This window comes from Chiloscyllium punctatum, chromosome 44 (assembly GCF_047496795.1).
Source record: "Chiloscyllium punctatum isolate Juve2018m chromosome 44, sChiPun1.3, whole genome shotgun sequence".
NCBI lineage: Eukaryota > Metazoa > Chordata > Chondrichthyes > Orectolobiformes > Hemiscylliidae > Chiloscyllium > Chiloscyllium punctatum.
Window position 1 is genome coordinate 41047472 of NC_092782.1, and position 16694 is coordinate 41064165.

Sequence of the window (16694 nt, forward strand, 5' to 3'; positions counted from 1 at the left end):
GATAAATATGATAATACCTGGCATTACTGGAAAAGTTAGGCTTGGTCTCCTTAGACCAGAGAAATCTGAAAAGATTTGGAGGAGATATTCAAGTATTCAGAGGTTTCAAGAAGATAAAGAAGAGAAAATGCTTCCAACGGAAGAATTGTATGGACACAGCAAAAGAACAAAAGTCATGAAAATAAAATGCAGTAATTTAGAATGTACTGCCTTAAAGAATGGAGGAATGGATTCTATAATAACTTTCGAAAGGATACTGGATAAAGCAAGCTCTGCACCTTTTGAAGGAACAGGCAAAAGGGACTAATAGGGTGGATCATTTAAAGAACAAGCATAGGCACAAAGATCTGAATGATCCCTACAATGCTGCAATAGAGAAAGAGGGAGACGCAGGCCAGATGAAATTAAGTGCATGGGAGCAAAGGGATGCATTATGAATGAAGAATGAGGAAAGACAATATAAACTACAGTTTTAAAGTGATGGGTAATCAGTGAGTGATTCACTTGCCCAGGCTTTTCCATCATCTAAAAGATACATTCCAGGATTATGACAGATCACTCCTCACTTGTATGAATGGACACAGCTCCAACATTTTAGTTCTAAAAAACCCAAGACAAAACATCTCACCTTCCAACTTAATTATCCATTCCCTCCATAACTGGCAGGGCAGAGAAACCAAGGAAGAGGAGAGAAATATAGGGGTGGTGGCAGAGAAAGAGGTTGGAAGGGGAGATGTGAATGCCTTCAGAGGTTCTGAGTTCCATTCCCAGGCAGAGACCCCCTTGGTTGAAGGGCAAAAGAGAGGACCCCCAGTGAAGTGGCTGACAGTAACTGAACAGTTTCAATCCTGTGCAACTTGTCATCTGAGCAGTCAACACCAGTGACCTGATACCCCTTCGGATCATGTTGATATGACAGTATGATACGACTAAAGCATGAGTAGTACAATCAAAGCTGTAGAAATAACTGATTGGACCTTCTTTAACTCATTTAGTTGAAGCAAGTTGTGGAAATTAATGAAAGAGTATTGTGAATGCTGAAAATCTAAAATAAAAACAGAAAATATTGGAAATATTCAACAGACCTGGCAACATCTGTGGTGGGAGAAACTGAAGTCATGCATCAAACTGAAGACTTGACAGAGCATTACCAACCTAAAACATTGACTTAAGTTTCTTTCACTACAGCCGATGCCTAACCCGAATATTTCCAACAGTTTCTTTTCACACTATAGAAATTAGTTAACAGCATGTTGCAGGCGGTTGCAGCCAGCATCAATGGAATTTGAGAATATTAAAAACCCAGACAGCATCATGACCCTATTCAGCAGCCAGACTGATACAGCCTAATAATACACATAAAATTCAGATACATACCAAGCTGCTTGAGTAACAGTGCAACACTGCAGCCACTGACAGGCAAAGCATCACTAATAGGGGTCTGTATCACCTGACGATCTCCCGCTCCCAGTGAGACGGTTCTCTGAGAAGGTAAATAAGCAGGAATTGTGAGAGAATATTTGACAAACACTAAGCTGGTTTGATTCAACTAGATGTAGCAATAGACAGAACTTTCCTCATTGAATGGAACATCAAATTTAAGAGTTAGAGAGACCATAAGAAATAGGAAGAGGAGTATTTCATTCAGCCCTTCAAGCCTGCTCTATCATTCAAGAGGAACATGGCTGATCTGACATTCCTCACATTCACCTTCCTGTCCTTACCCCATAATCCTTGATTCTTCTACTGATCAACTTATTTATCTCATCCTTTAAAACTGGGGAGGGGGTGTAAGTGAGAGAGTGCACAAGCAGAGGAGAGGAATGTGGAGGGGGCTCGAGAGAGAGAGAGAGAGAGAGAGAGAGAGAGAGAGAGAGAGAGAGAGAGAGAGGGAGAGAGAGAGGGAGAGAGAGAGGGAGAGAGAGAGAGAGAGAGAGAGAGAGAGAGAGGGAGAGAGAGAGAGAGAGGGAGAGAGAGAGAGAGATGGGGACATTCTGTTCTTGAACCAGTTTCAGCAGTAAATAAGCTGATTGCTTATCTACATCCAAATTCCATTCACCTGCTTTGCCTCCACATTCCTTGACAATTTTGGCAAGCAAGAATCTTTCAAACTCTCAAAATTAACTTAGCTAACATCCCCTTGCTTTTGTATATTTTTACTACATTTCTCTAAACTTCTCCTATATGGTTTGATTTTAAGGATATGTACTTTTCTCCTGGTGTCTTGCACCACCAGAAAAGGTTTGTGTCTAACATAACAGTTCATATCAATATACAGGCTTTGGCAAGAAATATTTGTCCAACCCCAGTTAATGGCCATCTACAATAAGAGACAATCTAACAACCATCCCTTGTGAAGCATTGATGTTAATGATCCACTTTCTATTTATGTGTTTAGGTTTCCTTGGGTTTGTGATGTCAGTTCCTGTTCTTTTTCTCAGAGGGTGGTAAACAGAGTCCAAGTCGATGTGTTTGTTGTTAGAGTTCTGATTGGAATGACAAGTATTTAGGTATTCTCATGAGAGTCTTTGTTTGGCTTGTCCTAGGATGGATGTGTAGTCCCAGTCGAAGTGGTGCCCTTCCTCATCTGTATGTAAGGATACTTGTGGTGAGTTGATGTTCATGTATTCTGATGGCTAGTTTTCTGCCTGTTTGTCCAATGTAGTGTTTGTTACAGTTCTTGCATGGTATTTTGTAAATGACATTAGTTTTGCTGGTTGTCTGTATGGGGTTTTTCAAGTTCATTGGCTGCTGTTTTAGTGTGTTGGTGGGTTTATGGGCTACCATGATGCCAAGAGGTCTGAGTAGTCTGGCAGTCATTTCCGAGATGTCTTTGATGCAGGGGTGAGTGGCTGGGGTTTCTGGACATGTTTTGTCTGCTTGTTTAGGTTTGTTGCTGAGAAACTGGCAGACTGTGTTCATTGGGTAACTGTTCTTTTTGAATACACTGTACAATTGTCTGTCAAACAAGCAGGAAAATGCATCCAGAAACCCGAGTCACACTCCCCTACATCAAAGCCATCATGGAAATGACTGCCAGACTACTCAGAGCCCTTGGCATCATGATAGCCCACAAATCCACCAACACACTAAAACAGCAGCTAATGAACTTGAAAAACCCCATACAGACAACAAGCAAAACTAATGTCATTTACAAAATACCTTGTAAGAACTGTAACAAACACTACATTGGACAAACAGGCAGAAAACTAGCCACAAAAAAAATGACCCACTCTCACAAACATCCTTACATACAGATGAGGAAGGACACCACTTCAAACTGGGACAACAGATCTGTGCTAGGACAAGCCGAACAAAGACTCGCACAAGAATTCCTAGAAGCATGGCATGCCAACCAGAACTCTAACAACAAACACGTTGACTTGGACCCCATTTCCCACCCTCTGAGAAAAAGAACAGGAACTGACATCACTAACCCAAGGAAACCTAAACACAAATAGACAGCGGGTCACTAACATCAATGCTTCAGTGGAGGCTCACTGATGATGATACCTTGTATGGTGACAAAACGTCTGAAAATGAACCTTTCAGCTCAGCGAGCAAACGTACATCCAGAATTTACCAAATTAAAAGAATAGCGGTTAGCGTGGTTATTAAATTGGCTAAGGGATGAAAAGTAGATCATAGTGATGGAGGATTGTTTCTCTGACTGAAGGGAAGTATACAGTGGTATTCCCCACAGTGGGTATTATAACCATTGCTGTTTGTGATATACATTTATGACCAGGACCACACAGGGCAATGTTTTCAAAACTTGCAAATCAGAGAGGCTCTAAAGCAAAATACAACGCAGGAGAAAGTAACAAATCTCTAGAGTATTTAAGATTGGTGAATTGGACATATGGCAAATTAAATTTAATACAGAAGTGTGGGGTGTCATATACTTAATAGGAAGAATATAAACTAAATTGTACAATTTCAAAGGGTAATGCAGAATCAGAGGAAGACATGGATGATGGCTTATTGCAATAACTTTATCCCATCTCTCCACTTTGCCCATCATCCAGAAAGCTCCTCGTGCTCGATTTTATGTTCAGCTCTTTTTAAAATGCCTTATGATATCAACTTCATCCATCCTTTCAGGTACAAAATTTCAGATCTCAACAATATTCAGTGATAATTCTTTTGCCATATCACCCCTATTGACCTTTTGTTAATAATGTTAATTTCAAACTATGATCTCTGTATATTGATCCATTCATGAAAGGGAACAAATTTTCTCTGTACCTTTTGTCAAAATGTCTCATCATCTTAAAAACCTCTAAGTTAACTCAACGTGTTCTGTTATAGCAGCTTCCAACTTCTCATAACTGATTCACTCTTCTAGTCCAGAGACATTCTGGCAAACGTCCTCTGTATCCTAAGGCCTCTACATTTTCCTGAAGTACTGTGCCCAGAATTGTCCACAACACTATTTTTCTTTCAATTGTTCATGGGGTGTGAGCATTGCTGACTAGGCCAGCAGTTATTGTCCATCACTGATTGCCCTGAAGGTAGTTGAGCTCAACCATATTACCATGGATCTGAAGTCACATATTAGCCAGGCAAGAATAGCACATTTCCATGCTTAAAAGGCATTGGTGAACTACACGAGGCTCAACCAGTGATTTGTAAACTTCTGGCACTTTCTCAAAATTTTAATTGTTTGTGAGACATAACTGAATTTTTGCAAATCCATTTTGAGGTTCCTTAATCAACAAAATTCGTTAGGTGCCCAGTCACTCTGCTCTTACAGATTCCATTAATATTCCACAATAGTTCTAACAAAGAAGTTTACAACTTCCTGATTTCTCCCCTCATAATTTTTTTTAAATGTCAGAGCTATCTTTTCAGATTTCCAACCTGGAGGGATAATTTCTGAAGAGAAAGAACTTTGGAAGCTTAGGAGTCAAAAGTCTGCAATTTTGTCACCTTTCTTTAAAGTCCTGAGATAGTAACCATCAAATCTCAGGGGGAATTGGTCAATTCCTTATTTTCATTTGCAATTTTATACGTCAGTTTTTAAAGGATCCACATTAACCTTGACACCACTTTATTGTCAATTATAATCACTATACATGCAACACATTTTCACGACTTTTTTTTGCAAAACATATCACTTTTTTGTCACCTTGTTCACATTTTCCTGCCTGACAGTTATCTTAAACTATACAATCTTTTCTACATTTAATTTTAGGTTTCATCTGATGACTTTCTTTCTAACCTTGACCACTCTATTTGGTAAAGAACTCCTTCTCCCAAAAGTTACATATGATCGATTGGAAGGCAGCAATGAGTCAGAAAACTTGGAGAAAAAAATTAGTTACAAAGAGTACAATTCCAGAGGTTTTTTTTTGGGAAGATGGATGGGGAAGCAGCTCTTTTTCCAAGAGATTAACAGGATTAATGCAAAGGAAAACCTGGACAGCATGCTGGAAAAGAATCTAAGATGGTGATATTCCTCTCATATCATATTTAGTTCTTTTGCAGATCATTTTATATCAATGCCCTCTTGCTCTTGATCCTTTTACAACCAAAAAAGCCTCTCCCTAAATACTCTGTCCAGCTCACTCATGGCTGTTTTGCTGAGTGTTGGGGTCAGAGATTAAGAAACTGTTTTGGACTACACAGGAATGGAGAGCTGAAGGCACTGTCAGATCAGCAGCCACAATCATTCAGAATGGCTGAAAATTTGAAAAGCCCAATGCCTACTCATATTATGTCTGCATGAGTACTTACAGTAGTTTTTGTTTTAATTCTGTTTCCATCATCTGCAGAACTTTGCTTTTGCAATCAAGTGCAATCTGAATGACTCAGCAGATATTATTTGCCTGAAAATAATTTGCTTCGCACATAAGTACTTTGCCTTATTTGGAAATTTGAAACAGTGAAACTTTGCTTGCAAATGTAATTGACCTGATCATAGAATTGCTACAGCACATCTGATGTCACCTAATAATATCTCATTTCTTCCTAAATGCCACAAATCACATTTCCAGGCCGTGCTTTCCACACCCTAAGTACTTGATGTGTGAAAAAGTTTTCCCTCATATCACCTTTACTTCATTTGTACATCACTTTACATCTATATTCTCTCGCACTATTTTTCTTTTCCAAGTAGGAACATCATCGCTCTACGCCAACCCACTCATGATTTTTAAAAAACTATCTTCTCTCAGCCTCCTCTCCAGGAAAACAGTCCCAACTTCTTCAATTTATCCCCATAGATAAAGTTTCTCCTTCCTGGAATCATTCTTGTAAATCAGTACTGCCACCTATCTGTGCACTCCACCAACTTGTCAATGCTCTTCTGAAATTCCAAAGCCATAGAATAATAGAATCCCTACAGTGTGGAAACAGGCCATTTGGCCCAACAAGTCCACAACAACCCTCCGAAGAGTAACCCAACCAGACCCATTCCTCTAACTGTCTCCCCTGACTAATGCATCTAACCTACACATCCCTGAACACTATAGGCAATTTCGGATGGCCAATTCACCTAACCTGCACATCTTTGGACTGTGGGAAGAAACGACAGCATCCAGAGGAAACGTGCAAACTCCACACAGACAGTCGCCCAAGGCTGGAACTGAACCTGGGTCCCTTGCGCTGTGAGACAGCAATGCTAACCACTGAGCCACCATCTGTAATCAACTATCATCAAGTCAGGGGATGATAAGTGCAGGAGGGCATACCAGGACCAGCACCAGGCATACCTCAAAATGAGGTGTCAGCCTGAAGTTACCGAACAGGACTACCTGCATGCCAATGAGATGATAGACAGATCTAAGCACTCCCACAACCAAAGGATCAGATCACAGTTCTGCAGTCCTGCCACATCCAGTTGTGAATGGTGTGGACAATTAAACAACTCATTAGAGGAGGAGACTCCACAAATATCTCAATCCTCAGTGATGGATGAGCCCAGCATGCCAGTACAAGAGATAAGGCCAATTCAATTGACTCCACATGATATCAAGAAATGGTTAGAGATATTGGATACTGCAAAAGCCACGGGCCTTGACAACATTCCAACAATAATATGGAAGACTTGTGCACAAGAATCTGCTACTCCCCTAGCCAAGCTGTTATAACATTGGCATCCACCCAACTGTGTGGAAAATTGCCCAACTATGTCCCGCACATAAAAAGCAGGATAAATCCAACTCAATTATCACTCCATTAGTCTACTCTCGATCATCAGTAGAGTGATGGAATGAATCCTCAATAGTGTTAACAAGCAGCACCTGCTCTGTAATAACATACTCAATGAAGCCCAGTTTGGATTCTGCCCAGGCCACTCAGCTCACAACACCTTGCTCTTCTTTGACGCAGGTTTTTTATCACTACGTTATCACATTTTTACAAAGCAATCGTGTCATCTGCAAACTTGCTGATCATACCAACAGTGCCCTATTTCAGATCATTTATGCATATCACAAACAACAGTGGCCCAAGCTCTAATCCCTGTGGAACACCACTGGTTACCTTTCTCCATTTCGAGAAACTCCCTTCAACTACCACTCTGTTTCCTGTTGCTCAACCAGTTCTTTATGGTTGAACACCCTGCACAGCATGTGACTTCACTTTCTTTATTAGTTTACCGTGGGGAACCTTATCAAATGCCTTACTAAAGTCCATGTATATGACATCAACAGCCCTTCCTTCATCTATCAACATGGTCACTTCCTCAAAGAACTCTATTAAGTTGGTATGGTACAATCTCCCCCACACAAAACCATGTTGCCTATCACTGATAAGCCCATTCTTTTCTAACTATAAATAGATCCTATCCCTCAGTACCTTCTCCAGCAACTTTCCCACCACTGACATCAGGCTCACTGGTCTGTAGTTACCCGGAATATCCCTATTACCCTTCTTGTACAGGGGTACAACATTAGCAACCTTCCAGTCCTCCGGCACCTCACCTGTGTTTAAGGATGCCATAAAGATATCCGTCAGGACCCCAGCTATTTCCTCTCTCGCCTCCCTCAGCAACCTGGAATAGATCCCATCTGGTCCTGGGGATTTGTCCACCTTAATAACCTTGAGCATACCCAACACATCATCTCTACTTATGATCCAGACTAATCAAACTTCTATCTCAACATTCATTATGTTCCTCTCCTCAGTGAACACTGATGCAAAGTAATCATTCAGAATGTCACCCATTCTCTCACGTTCAACACACAGCTTTCCTTTATTATCCTTTAGTGGACAAATCCTTTCTCTAGTTACCTGCTTGCTTCTTATATAAGAATAAAATGCTTTGGGATTCTCCTTAATTCTGCTCGCCAAAGCTATTTCATGACCCCTTTTAGCTCGCTTGATTCCTCGTTTAAGATTGGTCCTATCTTTACTGGACAAATTACAAAAAAGATTTACAAGGATGCCACCAGAACTGAGAGATTACAACGGCATCTTTTTTTACTTAGAAGTTACTTAAGACACAACCCAATCAGTCTACTTAAAACTTTGAATCATTTGCAATGGGTAGGTGCAGAGAGGACCTTTCTACATAAGGATATCCAAAACAAAAGGCCGTAAATACAAGACACTTACTAATAAATACATTAGAGAAACAGAAAGGTTTGTTTTCATATGGAATGTGCAAATGCAATTAACTTTGATCTGTTCAGAAAGACACTGAATGAATACATGAGAGAAAAGGGAGCAGAAAAATCTATTGAAGACTGAGCTGAAGTCGATAAACATAGGAGGCTCAGCTGCAGCATTAACACTAGCTTGGGCCGGTTGGACTAGATCAATTGTTTGTGTGCTATTTTCTTCAGAATTCTATGAAAATACTTCCCGATATCATGCAAATATTCCTGGGCATCCAATTTGACACAATATTCTAAATTTGGAGATGACCATGAAATGTGCCAGCACTGCAGTAACCCTTGTGATCCCTGACAGCAATCATGCTTGAGGTGGTTTATGGAGTCAGAAATAATGAAAATTTGCATTTACAATCAGCTATAGGTTCTATGAAGGTTCTACCAGACTGATTCCTGAGATGGCAGGACCAATGTATGAAGAGACACTCTAGGTTAGGACTATATTCACTGAAGTTTTGAAAGTAAGGGTGTATCTCATAGAAACCTATGAAGTTCTAACTGAACCACACAGCATAATGCAGGAAGAATGTTCCAGATAACCAGGGAGTCCAGTACCCAGGAGCCATAGTCTAAAGATAAAGAGTAGGCCATTTAAGACTGAAATGAGGAGAAATTTCTTCACCCAGACAATGATGAGCTTGTAGAATTCTCTACCACAGAAAGGAGTTATGGCCAAAATGTTAAATGTTTTCCAGGAGTCAGATATAGTTATAAGGGCTAAAGGGATTTAAAGGTATGGAGAAAAAGCAGGAATCGAGTTGCATGGTCAGCTGTAATATTATTAATGGCAGAGCAGGCTCATATTGCTCCTACTTCCTTTGCTTCTATTTCTGACACATTATCCAGAGCTCAGGCAACCTCCCTCCACACAGCAATGTAGATTTTTAACAATGATAATTGAAACAGAAACAGGTTCCATACCCTTCCTTCCTTAATGTCTAGGGTAGCAACAAAGATAGATACACAGTAGATAAGAATATTTCATACTTCCAACGCAGCATTAACTAAGGTCACACAGGGCGCGTTCCTGCCCAGTTCACAATGTGATCACAGTTCATCCTTTATCCTTTGATCGCATTTTGCTAATCTGTTTTCTCCTGCTTCTTTCTGCTCAGTTTTTTTTCTCATTTCTCTCAGCTTCTTTTACTTTCCAATCCCTGTTCTCCCTTCTAATTTAAAAGGCTTTGATTTTCTCTCCCCCTTCCCTATCCACGCAATCTCTCACGCACTTGCACAATTATTTCAAAAGGTACTCTCGTCCCTGATCATCTGGACAGATATTGAAGGATATAGAATATGATAGGGAGAATAGCAAATAACTGGAGGTTGGGGGAGGGGAACAGTTTTTAGCTGAAACACATCTTCAGCTCACAAACAAATAATGAAGAGTATTCTAAGGCTGCAGAGCATTTTTGCTGCCTGGCAGATATCACAAAATAACTACCTAGAAAACTTTCACCTCCTAATCCACTCTTGGAATAGTGCACAGCCTTCACATTACAATAGTGATGCTCTGAGCTACTGGCAGCTGCACTTGCACGTGTTCCATACACTAACCTGTGCCTCTTATAAAGGAAGAGAATTCAAATATTCAAGGGAATCGACAACTGCACATAGATGTACTCTGAGTTTTAATCCAAATCAATTGTTTCTTCTCCCCTTCACTCAGGTCTCTCACCAAAGGGAGTTATGAATGGAAAGTGAGAGTAATACACTGCTCTCAGACTGACCTGAGATCCTCCTGTGATTGGGACGATGCAAGTTAGCAGATTTCCAATCACTGTCTCCAATGGAAAATTGAGGCTATCAATATAAATCGTGTAGATTAATCCCAGACAATTCTGCACAAGAGAAAAAATAAGACATCCCAAGAGATTAAAGGTCAGGGATCACAATACTTTCACACACCATATCATGCAGTGGTAAATAAAGGCAATCACTATGACAGCTACATAATATTAAGTACTAAACCACTTGGCCTTCTCTCACCACCTCCCTGATCCCAGGCCAGGACACAGACATATAGACACTGGAAGCTGTAACAGGCACAGTCACAGGTAAAAGTCTTTCAAATAACCCAAATCACAAACAGATTTAATATAAACAGCACTCAAAATGCAATGCTATGTCTGGGTATGGAGAATAGAGCTCGTTTCCATCCCAGGTACAATTCATGTGTGTTGAAACCTTCATTAATGACTGTTTCATCTCTAGGTTCGTCTATTCTGATGCTCTCCTGGTTGATCTCATTTTCCATCTTTCATAAACTACAAGGACAACTGAAATTCTGTATCCTGTTTGGTTGGTCCACCTGTCACATTTGCTGACCTGAATCCAAATACCTCTTTGCTTTTTCATGTTTTAGGAATTCCCTTCCATTTCTCTAGCTTTCTCTTGCAAAGGTCCATAACCTTTGCATTCTTCCAATTCTGACCTAACCGTGCATTCCCTTTACATCGCCACACTTGGAGCAGCCATGCTACAGCTATTCAAGTCCAATGCTCTGGAATTCTCTATCCGTAGTCACATTTTTCACCTCTCGCCTTAAGTTCAACTTAATTTTTTGTCACAACATCATGCCAAAAAAATATAATTGGAGGTCAGGTATTTATGATGATACTTCTATGAAGTGCACTTGAATGTTTGCTAAATTTAATGTGCATTGTCAGCAAAGTTGTGCTTATTACAACAAGAATAACAAATCGATCAGTCATTCAGTGTTCATCTGTTCCTGGTATTTTTTCATTCATCAAAACAATTGCCACATTTGCTCCACATTATGTTTATTGCATTTAAGAAATTTGTATTGCCCTTGAAACAATAAAATGTATCAGAATTTTCATAAAAATGCAACTTCCCACCTCTTCCACGAGGCTCTTACCCTGAACACCTCGGTGTGATCCAACTGAGACACCAGAACCAGACTCTTCGGAGCAAATAACTGCGGGGCCTGAGCAAATTTAGAGTCATCATCATCAATGCCATTAGTATGGTTCTTCTGGGGCTACAGAAACGATTCAAGCATAGATTAGCACAAAATACAAAGCTTGCAAAAGGGTTTGCATATCTTATATAGAACAGGTATCTGGCAATTTGAGGAGTTTGTATAGATTATATTGGTAACAGACAGTGAGTTGCAATATGGAATCTAACCCTGTAGCTGTAAACAGATCTACCGGAACTTAATGAAGGAGTTTGGAGTTTTATTTACAACATAACACAAAACTAGAAGTGAGTTACTGGCTGGAATCTAATCTAACATATTTGATGAAACTATTACAGATGAAGTAACCCAGAAGCCTGACTGTAAAACTGGATGGGAAATTTATCCATGTGTACCAACAAAGTCGCTAGGTCCACGTCTTGCCATACAGGTTGGCAAGAGAAGTATTACATTTCTTAAGCTATTTGGATACAGGAAAGCAGTAATAAAAAGAAAACTGTAGGATTCTTGGCTATGAACCTTTCAAAGTGCTCTACAATAACACAGCTTTCCAAGTTGAATAAACAACTTGCACTGTTTCTGTGCATAGAGCAAGAATGATCACTTTGAAAGTCTACTTCCAGATTCCTACGCTCAGTCAAATCTTAGCAGCATTCAGCACTTACAGAAGAAACTACAGCAGTTGTAGAATGAAAACAGGGAACAAAAGAAACAGACAACATGCAAGGATTCTGCACTTTTAAGTGGTATCTTTACCTGAGAACTCTCAACTGCTTCCCAAAAGGTGAAGCATGCACAATAATGCCTCTCTGAGTTGATATCAGTTAAAACTGCCACAAAGAAGTTTGGAGACTTCCTTTCAAGAACCAAATGCCATCCACTCGGTTGACAGAACTGTAAGGAGGGAGAAAGAATATAGAATACTTGAGCAAGAGAAAATGTTAAATTAGGTTCTCTATACCAAAAATTACCAAATACTCAAACACTGATCTGAAAGCCTAGATATCAGATGTTGCAGAATGACAAGATATTCACCCATCTGGAAACTAAGACTGGGCCAAGAGAAGTAGCTATTGCACAATTTGGGTAACAAGCTAAAGTTACAGAAGAAGAAAACAAAACTTGAACAGTACATAGATAATGGCATTCTCAAAGGGGAGAAAGCAACAGTGAGAAAGCAAGGAAGGTATTGGACACGAGAGGGAAGTGCACAGAACAGATGTCTAAGAGAGAGAGACTGCAAGTCAGAAGGGTATGACAAGAATAGGAAATACAAAAATAATGGAATGCAGAAAGCCAGCAGAATGTGTGCGCAAGGAGAGCGAGGGCCATACAAAGAAAGGAACAGAGAGTGAAAAGAAAGGGATGGAGGGGGCAGCTGAAGACCATAAGGTCATCTGAAACAAAGAGGCAGCTTGCACGTAGATTTGCACAGAAACCTTGATTGGTGTATGCCTTCCGGCCTTGGTCCCTCCATTGTCTGATAAAGATATGTTTAAATTGACATCCAGTTTGTAGAGAGAATAGTATGCTTAAAATCAGTATTGGGTATTAAGGAAAGCAGAGCTAGCCAATACTATCAAATGTTATCAAGTAGCACTTAGTTAGCAATACGCTGCTCATGAACACTCAGTTTAGAATCCATCAGAGCCACTCCTCTCCTGACCTCAGGCTTGGTTCTTGATTAACTAAAAAAAGTTAAAGATCATACCAAATTTATAAAGTACCAATTGTTCTTTTGTTCTGCCTTCCAAAATGAACAAATGTACATATTTCTATCATCTTAAACGGTTGCAAGTCCTCCGGGTGTAGGGACAACCAAGGTGTTTGGACTTTCAGAATTTTGACTAGCAATAGTTGAAAAACAGCAAAATATTTCCAAGGCACATACAAGGTGAATAGCGGGGTGGGGGAGTCCAAAACTAGAGGGCATAAGTTTCAGGTGAGATGGGAAAGATTTAAAAGGGACCAAACGTTTTCACACAGAGGGTGGTGCATGCATGGAATAAGCTGCCAGAGGAAGTGGTGGAGATTGGTACAAATACAACATTTAAAAGACATCTGGATGGGTATATGAATAGGAAGGGTTTAAGAGGAACATGGGCCAAGTGTTGGCAAATGGGATTAGATTAGGTTAGGATATCTGATTAGCATGGACAAACTGGACTGAAGGGTCTGTTTCCATGCTGTACATCTCTATGACTCTAAGTCAGAATGGGTGAGACATGAAGGGAAACTTACAGATGGTGATATTCTCATATAACAGCTGATTTTGTCCTTCCAGATAATGAAGTTCACAGATTTGGAAGGTGCTGCTGAAGGAGACTTACTGAGTCACCACATTGCATCATGCAAATTGTACATACTGTTGCTACTGTGTATCAATGGTGAAGGAAATGAATGCTATAAGTGGTGGGATGGGGTACCAATCAAGCAAGATACTTTGGACTTGAGCTATGCTCATTGAGGCAAGTGGAAAGTATTGTATCACACTCCTGACTGGTGTCTTTTAAATGCTGGACAGACTCTGTGAAGACAGAAGGTATGTTACTTGCCGGAGAATTCTGAACCTTTACGTGGCTGATCTAGTTCAGCTACTGGCCAATGACAACCCCTAGGATCTTAGCAGTGGCTCTGTTAACAGCGGCACTGTTAACAGCAAAGTTAATATTATTGGGTAGATGCCAGTGTTGTAGCTGTACTGCAACAATTTGGCTTGGAATACAAATATTTAAGGAAGAGGAAAATAGATTTTTAATAAAGGGGTTGAATGGTTATGCAAGCAAATATCCAAACAAAGAAAACGTATAGGCCACTTGCCCCTTCAGGCCTGCTCCACCATTTAATAAGATCATGTCTGATGTGATTTTAACCTGAACTCTACATTCCTGCATATCCCCAGTAATCTTTCATCCCCTTGACAATCAAGAATTTATCTGGCTCTGCCTTACAAATATTTAAAGATCTTGCATCCAATAGACTTTTGAACGATGGACTTCTAAAGAATTCTTCAGAAAAAAGTGCTCCCTCATTTGTTTTAAACTGGTGCCCCTTATCTTTAAACTATTGCCCCTAATACTAGATTCTCCCATAGGTGGAAGCATCCTTTCAACATCCGCCCACTCAAGCCCCCTCAGGGTTTTATATATTTCTAAACTTCAGAGAATACAGGCCCACCAGTCTAGGCTTTCCTCATAAGGAAACTCATGCATTTCAAGTATTAGTCAAACTGTGGATGCAAGTTTGCTTGCTGAGCTGGAAGGTTCGTTTTCAGACGTTTCATTACCATACTAGGTAACATCATCAGTGAGCTTCTGGAGGTATAGCCTGCTTTCATTTGTTTTTGAGTTTCCTTGGGTTGTGATGTCATTTCCGGTGGTGACATCTTTTTCTCAGGGGTGGTAAATGGGAACCAAGTCAATGTGTTTGTTGATAGAGTTCTATTTAGAATGCCATACTTCTAGGAATACTCACGTGTCTCTGTTTGGTGTGTCGTAGATGAGTGTGTTGTCCCAGCTGAAGTGGTATCCTTCCTTATCCGTATGTAAAGATACGAGAGAGTGTGGATCATGTCCTTTTGTGGCTAGGTGATGTTCATGTATCTTGGTGGCTGGTTTTCTGCCTGTTTGTCCAATGTAATGTTTGTTACAGTTCTTGCAAGGTATTTTGTAAAGGACATTAGTTTTGCTTGTTGTCTGTATAGGGTCTTTTAAGTTCATTAGCTGCTGTGTTAGTGGGTTTGTGGGCTATCATGACACCAAGAGATCCGAGTAGTCTGGCTATCATTTCTGAGCTGTATTTGATGTAGGGAGAGTGGCTAGGGTTTCTGGACATGTTTTGTCTGCTTGCTTTGGTTTGTTGCTGAGAAGTCGGCAGACTGTGTTCATCGGGTACCAAACTTGGTGGCTCGTTGAAAATGTTCTGATGCAGCTTTGTGGATGTTGGGGGGATTGCTTCTGTAACTCAGTATTTGGTCTGTATGTGTTGTTTTCCTGTAGATGCTGGTTTGAAGTACCCCATTGGCTGTTTGTTCTACTGTGACATCTAGGGATGGCAGTTTGTTGTTGTTTGCCTCCTCTTTAATGAATTTTATACCAGTAAGGGTATTATTGATGGTCTTGAAGGTTTTTTCTAATTTGTTTCATTTAGTAATAACAAAGGTGTTATCCATGTAGCAGACCCAAAGTTTGGATTGGATGGTTGGCAGAGATGTTTGAGTCTCTGCATTACTGCCTCTGCTAAGAATCTTGATCTCAGAGATCCCGGGGTGTTCCGTTGGTTTGTCTGTAGGTTTTGTTATTGAAGGTGAAGGTGGTAAGGCATAGGTCCACTAGCTTGATGATATTATCCTTGCTGGTGAAGTTGGTGTATGTGTCTTTGGTTCTTCTAATAGTTAAGTCAATGTTTCCTTGGCCAGGTGGATGTTGATGGATGTGAACAGGGCTGTTAAGTAAAAGGAGACCATTATTTCATCCTCTTCTATGTTGGTATCTTTGACAGTCTTAAGGAATTCTTCAGTGAAGTGGGTGGAGTGGCACGAGTCTTCTAAGTGTTTTAGTCTTTGGTGTAGCTCCTTGGTCAATCTGTAAGTTGGTGTACCAGGTAGCAAGACTATGGGTCTGAGGGGGGCTCCTGGTTTGTGAATTTTGGGTAATCAGTAGAAGTGTGGTGTGTTGGATCTGTCTAGTTTCATTTTCTGGAAGTTGGTCTTATTTATTTCTCCAGATTTCTGAAGTTTTTTTGCGTAGGGCTGTGATTCAGTTCTCCAGTTGTGGAGTCGGGTCTATCGCCACTTGTTGGTAAGTGTTGCTATCTGCAAGTAGTTGCGTTCGCTTTCTCAATGTAGTCTCTTTGATTTAAAATGACTGTCAAGTGTCCGTTGTCTGCAGGTAGAATAACAATGTTTTTATCTTTTTTAGTCTTTCTACTGCTTTCCTTTCTTGTATATTGCATGGGTTTCCTTCCTTTTTTCTACTTAATGTTGGTGCGACTGCCTTTCTGATGGTTTGCTGGGTTTCTTCTGAGAGTTGGTTGTTTCTCAGTGTTGTTTCTAATGCTGCTAAGAAATCTTTCTTGTCCGCATCCTGGAAGTTGTAATGTAATCCTCTAACTAAGACGGCTTTTTCAGT

The 16694-nt window shown here is 40.2% G+C and overlaps 1 protein-coding gene across 2 annotated transcripts in view; it reads right to left on the reverse strand.

The window, feature by feature from the left end:
• The window catches only part of sbf1 (SET binding factor 1), a 180007-nt gene that overhangs the window by 75896 nt on the left and 87417 nt on the right, over nucleotides 1-16694 (reverse strand). For both annotated transcript variants that reach the window (XM_072562737.1, XM_072562736.1), the window contains exons 3-6: nucleotides 12322-12459; nucleotides 11503-11625; nucleotides 10352-10462; nucleotides 1378-1483 (exon numbers count right to left, since the gene is read on the reverse strand). In XM_072562737.1, coding sequence (XP_072418838.1) covers nucleotides 1378-1483; nucleotides 10352-10462; nucleotides 11503-11625; nucleotides 12322-12459 — 478 coding nt within the window. The remainder of the gene's footprint in view (nucleotides 1-1377; nucleotides 1484-10351; nucleotides 10463-11502; nucleotides 11626-12321; nucleotides 12460-16694) is intronic.